The sequence below is a fragment of the Diabrotica virgifera genome, chromosome 7 (assembly GCF_917563875.1).
Source record: "Diabrotica virgifera virgifera chromosome 7, PGI_DIABVI_V3a".
NCBI classification, from domain to species: Eukaryota; Metazoa; Arthropoda; class Insecta; order Coleoptera; family Chrysomelidae; genus Diabrotica; species Diabrotica virgifera.
In genome coordinates this window covers 255,119,956-255,130,007 of record NC_065449.1, presented here as the reverse complement: position 1 = coordinate 255,130,007, position 10,052 = coordinate 255,119,956, and the positions used below count along the sequence as shown (strand labels likewise).

General features: G+C 33.4%; 1 protein-coding gene across 1 annotated transcript in view; it reads left to right on the top strand.

Annotated features, from left to right (window-relative positions):
• Window positions 1-8,624: 8,624 nt before the first annotated feature.
• LOC114330394 (gamma-aminobutyric acid type B receptor subunit 1) overlaps window positions 8,625-10,052 on the top strand; it is a 363,275-nt gene continuing 361,847 nt past the window's right edge. The window contains exon 1 of the mRNA XM_050657124.1: window positions 8,625-8,672. Within this exon, the coding sequence (XP_050513081.1) occupies window positions 8,625-8,672 (48 nt within the window). The remainder of the gene's footprint in view (window positions 8,673-10,052) is intronic.

The window sequence follows — 10,052 nt, the reverse complement described above, 5'->3', positions numbered from 1 at the left end:
CTGCAGCAAAACCATTCTCTCAGGTTTTTCAAACAGGACACACGTCTTCTTCCTACGATTCTCCTACCCACTATTTTTCCTTAAATTATGAGTCTCAAGATCTTGTATCTTTCGCCTCTCATGACATGTCCGAGATATTGAAATTTCCTTTCTTTTATTGTGTTTTCAATTTCTCTCTCTCTGCCTATCCTCCTTAATACTTTTATATTCGTGATTCTATGTACCTATGAAATTCTTAACACTCTTCTAAATGTCTTCACTTCAAACGCCACATTGATATATTTCGGTATTACTATGTATAGTCAATACTTTTGTATGGAACGGAGGCCTGGACATTCAACACAACGCTGATGAATACGTTAGAAGCCTTTGAACTCTGGCTTTTAGGAGAATCTTGAAAATACCTTGGACAATTCACATCACCAACGAAAATGTTCTGAGGAGAATAGGTACAGATAGGGAACTACTAAAAACATTAAAGTCAGAAAAGTTAGCTACCAGGGACACATAATGAGAAATGAACAGTACCGCCTCTCGCAACTGATCATCCAGGGTAGGATTGAAGGAAAACAGGGTCCCAATAGGCGCCAGATTTCATGGCTTAGAAACATCAGAGACTAGATCGGCCATTACTCAACACTTTTGTTTAGAGCCGCATTGGAAAAAGATATATTTGCCAGTGTAATCGCTAACCTCCACTAAAGGAGACAGCACCACAAGAAGAAATACGTAACTTAAGTATACCAATACAATACATGAAAAATTAATTGAGAAAAGAAGATTCAGGAAACAATGACAATTAACAACATCACCTCAGCGTAAAACAGATCTCAACAAAGCACAAAACGAACTAAAAAATTGATATAAACTATTCGTTATGGAAGACCACAAGGAACTTGCGAAGACAGAACTATACAATCCCACCAGTAGGAACAGAAATAGGAAAATGGGCGAAAAGTCCACTAGAAAAAGTCGACACATTTGCTACATGCCTTAAAAAAGTCTTTATACAAAATAATACTAAATATACATATCTGGGTACCAATTTAAATAGCCAACGGGAACACTCAACAGAAATTAAACAGCGAATAATAAAAGCAAAACCAGCATTCGTTAAAATGAGACACATTTTCAACAGTCGAGACATATCATTAAAAATAAAATACCGCGTGTTAAAATACTACGTATTCACAGTTCTGCTCTACGGAATGGAAGCGTGGACACTAACTGTTGCATCTATAAATCGGCTCTAAGCTTTCGAAATGTGGTCTTATAGGCGCATCTTAGTATATTCTGGGTTGACCGAATTATTAATGTGGAAGTCCTGCGTAGAATGGGGAAAAACTGTGAAATTCTCATGACCATCAATCAAAATTAAAAACTAGAATATCTAGAACATGCAATGAGAAATCAAGAACGTTACGGCCTTCTCCAACTGATTGTCCAACGGAAGGTAAATGGTAATAGAGAACCGGGAAGAAAACGCATTTCTTGGCTTAAAAATTTACAAAAGTTCCGACTACCACTGAACTGTTCCATGCTGTGGTTAGGGATGGCGGTTTTTGACAAAAAACCGGTTTTCGGTTATACCGGTTTTTTTTGCTTACGGTTTAACCTGGCGGTTATAACCGGCCAAAAAAACCGGTTTTTGGAAAAACCGGTTTTCGGTTTTTTTAATCCAATAGGTTACAAAGTTACATTTACAATTGCAATTTTCCTCTCCTCCCAAAATCAAAAAATTCCCCAACCATTTCAACGTATAAAAAATTTCCCAGACTCTTTGAAATGGGATTTAAAAAAAATAATGTCAACATAAATATTTTACTTAAAAATAAATTGGATAATGCAATATATCTTGTATTTTTACTACTATCAAAAAAAAATTATCATGTATTACTTTTAACACGTTTGTATATTATATATTTCTAGAATAGGTACATTTTAACTCATTTAATACTTCCTGTATGGGTGTATCGTTTTGAAAACGTAGGGAAATTATTGGAGATTCGTATTCGTAATCAGTAATACGATATGCATAGGCAGAGCATTATTTTTGGTAATCAGATAAAATCATTCACCGACTTTCAATGTCAAGAGCTAAGAGTTTAGTGCGAAAAATAGATGATGTTTGGCTTGCGTCTAATTCAAACAGACACTTCTTATGTAAATATTATGATTACAAATACCTTTTCAAGGAAATATTAAATAAAACTTAATAACTGATTCTGCTGGCTGATGTGAGATTGCACTTTCAGTTGGCTTCTGTATTTATAAAATAAAATAAAATTTGAATTATGGTTTTGTTTGGAATAGTTACTTGAGAATAATAATTATGATTGGGATCCCAAATAATACCTAACCTAATCCTAATCACCGTAAAAACCTAATAACCGGTTTTTACTTTAAACATAAAAACCGGTTATAACCGGGACAAAAAAATAACCGGTAAAACCGGTTATTGCGAAGTAAAAAAACCGGTTTTAGGTTTAAACCGGTAGGTTTTTCCCATCCCTACTGTGGTAAACAAAATCAAGATAGCCATGATGATGGCCAAGAAGAACGGATAGGACTTTAAGAAGAAGAAGATTTGCTTTGTTACTCCGTTTACTTATTTTCCATGTTTGCTGAAATATACAAATAACTTGTAAATATCTGATAAATTACAGGTTTCCATTACGGCTTGAGATTTTATTTTTAGTCTGTAATGAAAATATTATAAGAGATAATCAGTAATATCAACGTTGTAAGTACATGGACGGAAATACAATTTTTAGCTCACTCCCTAATATTGTTTTGAAGCAATCTAATATTGGTCCTTAATCAAGAGAAGTGCTTCGCCCAAACAACGGAATTTTTTAATATCTTTTTCAGTACAACGTGCTCTAATAAACGTCAATGAAGGTTGACATTATTTTTCCAAGAAACCCATCCACATCTGCTAACAGCATCAGACAACCACTAGGTCTCTGCGAGAAGGCGTAATATATTGCTCTAATACACAAAATGTATAATATTCCTTTATCTTGGCTTCCTTAAATATTTTAAAAGAAAGGAAAACGCGAAAAACAGGACAATGGTGAATCTGTTAGAAAGCATTTCTTGGAAAGTTATCAATATATATTATTTATGCACAACTGGAAAAAGAAAAAAAAACGGACAATGAGAAGTGCTTGCAAAATAAGACAAAACAGGTAAGCACGAAACGAAGCAAAAGGATTAAAAATTTGTTAAACAAATCAATAAAAAAGGAAAAGATACCGTGCATTTATATGTCATTAGCGAACACTGTATGCAACACTATGAGTATTGTGATGATGAAGATGATACTGGTGATGAACAGTTTGGTTTCCGAACGGTATGGATAATCGGAAAACTCTTTTTTGCATGCGAATATTCTTACAAAAGAGCATCGAGTTTAGGAAAAATACTTACATATGCTTTATAGATTTCGAAAAAGCCTTTGATAGAGTACCACATAGCCAATGCTTGGACTTAGTTGGTCTGGACACTTACGTCATTAGATTGCTCAAAAATCTTTATTACAATCAGGCCGCTTGTGTTAAGATGGATCAAGAACTTTCAGCTAAAGTTTCTATTAAGCGTGGTGTTAGACAGGGATGTGTTATGTCACCGACATTGTTCAATGCCTACACCGAATCAATTTTTGAAGAAGCATTAAATAATCGTTAAAATCGGTGGTGAAATTATTAATAACCCTAGATACGCAGATGACACCGCTATAATGGCAGAGAGTCTAGAAGACCTTCAAACCGTGTTGAACGCTGTAAACTTCGAATGAACTGCAAAGGGCTTAACAATAATCGCAAAGGAAACATAATGTATGGTTGTCGGAAAAATTAATATCGAAGACTCATTAATAAAATTAGAAAACAAAATCCTGGAAAGAGTGGAACACTTTATATATCTGGAGAGCCGGATTGACTGCAGCGTTGAAAGTGATGAGGAAACTTCGACCAGAATAGAACTGGCACAAAAAGCATTATTAGCTGGCGATCTGTATTGTGCAGTAGAAGTCTTTCATTGACCACCCGTCTAAGAGTATTGAAGTGTTACGTCTGGTGCGTTTTGTTCTATGGCTGTGAAACTTGGACAACAAAAATAAAGAATCTTAACAAATTAAAAGCGTTCCAGTTGTGGTGTTATCGTCGAATGCTCAAAATTCCTTGGACAGCACACATATCCAACGAACTGTGTGCTGGAGACCATGCATAAAGATCGAGAATTGATCAACATAATAAAAATGAGAAAGGTTCAATACTTCGGTCATATATTGAGAGGATCTAAATATCGCTTACTGCGGTTGATCATTCAGGGTAAAATCGAAAGAAAACGCTGGGTTGGAAGAAAACAACTGTCCTGGCTGCGTAAGATTAGACAATGGACAGGTTGAACGGTGGACGAAGTGTTTCATATAGCTGCGGACCGAGAAACATTTCATCAGTTTATTAATACAACGATAGTCAACGCTTGAAAACAAGCATGCACACACAGAAAAGAAGAAGATTTTTAATAATAGAAACCGTAAATAATTAACAATAATAGGAGAAGGACAATAAGATTTTCGAAAAGGCAGATCAACTAATGATAATGTAAATATTTTATAATGTCTTCATAAAAAAAGTTATCGAAATCAAGAGAATTTATCCTTGAAATGCATTTTAATTAAGAGGTTTTGATCAGGCTTCATCGTGTATTGAATCAGGATGAATTTTTTTTGGAATAATAGAATAATTTTTTTAGAAATAATTCTACTTTTGTCATGTATAGAAGAGCAACATCAGTTAAAACAGGAAATAATTTGTTAATGTAAAAAAGTCAGTAGAAGATTTATTGACTACTTTGTAGAAGTTTTTGATTTTTAAAAACCCATTTGACATTCTGGCAACATTCGCTAGTGCTTTACCACTTTCCAGACCAGCTAGAAACGTCCGAAATTGAAAATCAGCACCTCGCACGCTTTCGGCAACGCAAATCCAATAAGAACTTTTCCAACTGATTCAATCCCCACGAAATGTTTCGAAAATTAAATTATGAAGTTGTTATTATTGCCGTTCGCGGTTTTGCAATTAGAGTGTTGAACACCGTTTGCGCCGAGAACGTTGAAAATGACTAACAAAAAGATTGTGTCGTTCACACGAGGATCTGTGGGGACGGGGAATATTCAGGGGCGGTCTAACGTTGTTTATGGCTCTGTCGAGGTTGGCCAACACTAGTTTAATCTTGTTCTAGTGTAATTACTCTGTTTCTTATTATGCCGCACTCGAATCAACTACACAACTCCGCCTGCGATTCGGTTTTAAGTTCTTAGGAACACCGAAGTAATTAAGTAAACAAATACTCCAGGGTAATAAGGTTTTTTCCATGACACTTGAACAGCCAGGGTACTGAAGCGTTTTTTCGACAGATAATACCTATAAGAGTAAATTGTAACTATTTCCTGCGTAGGATCTGGCGGCCATTTTTATTTATAAACAATAAGTGTCAAAAAATGGCATTTTTAATTTTTTTCAAATCAATGGAAAACAGGGAAACTTATGTTTTTTTTAGTAGAAATATCTTCGAGATTAGGGAAAAAGTTTTAAAATGACGTATTACAAAGTTTGATATACTCATTTATTGTTAATATAATTGAGAAAAAAGGTCGGAATTGCCAAAAAAATATTTTCACAATAACTATTGTAAAAATTAGTGTACAGCTTTGAAATTTTTGTCAAATAAGGGTTCTTTAGTGCTTAATATGTAATAAAAATTTCAAAGCGATTCATTCAATTGTTTAAATTTTATTCAAATTGTTTTTCCCAGAGAGCATTTTTTTGCAATAACATAAGTCAGAAGAAAATGACGTTAGAACCATTCCACAGGTGTTAAATGAAAGAGCATGAGCTATATTTTCAACTTGGTTTAAAAATAGTGAATAACAAATGCATTTATTAGTAATAAATAATTATGCAAAAGTATCGTAATCTTTCTTTACAAACTTTTTATTTTGTTATATAAGAAATTATACATATTTATTACAATTTTTTATCAATTATGATATAGATAACATTACTTGGTAGCACTTAAAGCAGGGTAAAAAAGTGAATTTATTTGAAAAAAGTTATTCAAAAAGTTTTTAAAGAAAAATTGACGATACTTTTGCATAATTATAAATGCATTTTTTATTCACTTTTTTAATCCATGTTGAAAATGTAGCTCATGCTCTTTCATTTTACACCTGTGGAATGGTTCTAAGGTAATTTTATTCTGACTTATATTATTGCAAAAAAATGCTCTCTGGGATAAACAATTTGAATAAAATTTAAACAATTGAATGAATCGCTTTAAAAATTTTATCACATATTAAGCACCAAAGAACCCCCATTTGACAAAAATTTCAAATTAAGTATTTTCTATGGGAAATAAGCGACAATTTTACTAAAAACTGAATTTATTAACGTTTCCAAGCCCAAATCGGGTTTCGTTGTCAAAATACAAAATACTATTAAAATAAACAAAAATGTTATTGCTGAGTAAAAAAATTCTTCTAATATTTATTTAATCTGACTCATTTATATTGGTAATTTAGACGTATATTATACATTTTAAAGGTTACCCATACTGAAAGAGGAAGTCAATAGAAAGAAAATACCACGATTAGTAAGTCAATAACATATCGAGTTAGTACAAATTTTATATTTTAGTATTACTTATTGTATATCTATGTATTATTAATATTATTTATAATTTAAACATATTAAAGTCAGAATTTGGTATTCGTTTTTGAAGGTAAATTAAATGTAAGACCAAATACTTACGATGTCGGGATAGTATCACGAGGTTTTTTCCTGGTTTTCCCTCGTGATTTACTATGGAATCTCTAACGCGAGAATTTTACTGTCATCGTTGCATTTGGTTGTCTTTTTAAAGACAGATCACATGCTATGATTGTTTTGCGACGGATATTCTTGAGTTGGAATTGATTTCATGTAATCGAATGAACTATCTTTTAGTAAAGTCGTCCCAGGAACGCAAGTCATGAATATTGGCGATATCATTTTAAAGCATTCTACTTTAAAATCTATAATATACGTCTGAATTACCAATATAAATGAGTCAGATTAAATAAATATTAGAAGAATTTTTTTACTTAGCAACAACATTTTTGTTTATTTTAATAGTATTTTGTATTTTGACAACGAAACCCGATTTGGGCTTCGAAACGGTAATAAATTCAGTTTTTAGTAAAATTGTGGCTTATTTCCCATAGAAAATACTTAATTATAAAAATGCCACAAGGAAATAGCTTCAGAACAACATTAAAAATTTCAAAGCTGTACACTGATTTTTACAACGGTTATTGAGAAAATATTTTTTTTTGCAAATCCGACCTTTTTTCGCAATTATATTAACAATAAATGAGTACATCAAACTTTGTAATACGTCATTTTAAAGCTTTTCCATAATCTCGAAGATATTTGTACTAAAAAAATCATAAGTTTCACTGTTTTCCGTTGATTTGAAAAAAAGGGGGAAATGCCATTTTTTGACAGTTAATTGTTTATATATAAAAATGGCCGCCAGATCCTACGCAGGAAATAGTTATAATTTGTTTCTATAGGTATTACCTGTCGAAAAAACGCTTCAGTACCCTGGCTGCTGAAGTGTCACGAACAGGGTATATTTTTGTCTTATTAAACTGGCCTGAAACGATTTATGGTAAACTCATCGTTATCAAACCTTTTGTATTCAATTCGGGAGAGTTTTAGGAAAACAGGTGACCTATTGACATGAGGGACAAATGAAAATTGCATTGTTGTAGGAGGAAAAGGCATTTTCCTCAGTGCATATCAAAGTGTTTAAAAAATAAAAATTCACAACTCGGAAAATAATCACGAAAATGAGTTCAATTTTCATACTCGGTAGTTTTTGAGGTCGCTGAACACCAATATTGCTTCGGCGATGCTGTACGAGATATCTGGTGCCCGGTATCTACGTTATCTCTTGGAGTTTGATGAAAATTGTTTATGGAAATAGTTTAAATTTATTATCTTGGTATTTTTGAGGCGGCAGAACACGAATATTGCATCGAATATGCTATACGAGTTACCTGATGATCGGTATCTACGTCATCTCCCGCAGTTTTATGATAATTCAATATGGAATTAGTTGAAATTGATTATTTCAAGATGTTTTAGGTCGCTGAACACGAATATTGCATGGCAGATACTGTACGAAGTACCTGGTGCCCAGTATCCACGTCGTCTCCTGAAGGTTTATAGAAATTTGTTATAAAATTCAACAGTGAGTAACAATAACTGTAAGTAATTTTACTTCAGAGCGCAAATTATGAAAACATAAGAAATTCGAAATATTGTTTAGTATTTATTAGTATTTGTTTAGATATATAAAGCTGTAAGAAACCCGTGTAATCATTAAAACTCTCAGTAACCTTAAAAACTGTGGAATAACAAGTTTCAACAAATTGTATTACGAATTTTTATAAAATTCCCAGAGACGACGTAGATACAGTGCACCAGTTATCTCGTGCAGCACCGTCGAAGCAATATTCGTTTTCAGCGACCTCAAAACCCTCGGGATAACAAGTTTCAACGATTTGCATAATGAATTTCCATAAAACTTCTGGAGATGATGTACATGCCGGGCACCAGGTATCTTATACAGCATCGCCGCAGCAATATTCGTGTTCAGCGACCTCAATAACCTCGGGATAACAAGTTTCTATGATTTTCATAATAAATTTCCATAAAACCCCAGGAGACGACGTGAATACCGGAATACCGGGTACCAGGTACCTCTTACAGTTTAGCTGACCCGATATTCGTGTTTAGTGACCTTAAAAACCCCATGCATGAAAATTGAACTCATTTCCTTGATTAGTTTCCGAGTTGTGAATTTTTATCTTTTGAACACTTTGAGATGCATCTTGGAAAATTTATTTTCCGCCACAACAATACAATTTTCATTTGTCCCTTAGGTCAATAGGTCATCTTTTTCCTAAAGCTCTCTCGAATCGAATGCTAAAGGTTTCATAACGATCCATCTTACTTTAAAAAATTAGAGGTTTAGGCGATTTTAGTGCTTTATATCCTCGCCTATGTGGCGTGTATCGCAAAATAAACTAATAAAAGAAATTAAACAATTAGTGAAATCGTTGTCACAACCAACATCAAAAAGACCACATTAACTCAGCTAAACCGTTGATTGAATATTCGGATATGTACTCAATAAACGGTTAAAATATACAAAGCTGAAATAAAGCATTACACCTTAAAAGAAAAAAAGAATATAAAGGAAGCGTTAGGAGAAAACATGAATGTTGATAATACAATAGGATATTTTTAAAAGCCACTGGGTTGTATAGGTTATTCTTCTTCTTGTAGCGCTCTCTCCTTTACTGGAGATTTGCGACTACATTGGTAAATCTCTCTCTCTCCAATGCGGCTTTAAACAAAGATGTTGAATCAAGGCTGGTTCAGTCTCTGATGTTTCTAAACCATGAAATTTGGGCCTACCGGGACCCGTTTTCCTTCAATCTTACCCTGGATGATCACTTGCAGGAGGCGGTACTTTTCGTTTCTTATTATGTGTCCCATGTAGCTAACTTTTCTAACTTTGATGATCTTAAGCAGCTCCTTATCTGTATCTATTCTCCTCAGAACATTTTCGTTAATGGTTAGGGTTGTCCAAGGTATTTTCAAGATTCTCCTATAAAGCCAGAGTTCAAAGGCTTCTAACTTATTCATCAGCGTAATGTTGAGTCTCTAGGCCTCTGTTCCACCATACAAAAGTATTGACCATACGTAGCAATGTAGCAGCAACGCATTGTAACATTACATGTATTATATTTTATATCGCTAATAACCCGGCGAACAATAAATAAAAACAAATCATATTTACTTTGTACTATAATACCTACCCCATATCGAAAACAAAACTTTTTCTGACCACAAAATATATCGGTTTATTCCTGCCAACCCAATATTTACCGAAATTTAGAAGTTTAGAGCTTTATTTTCAGTCCCTGACTC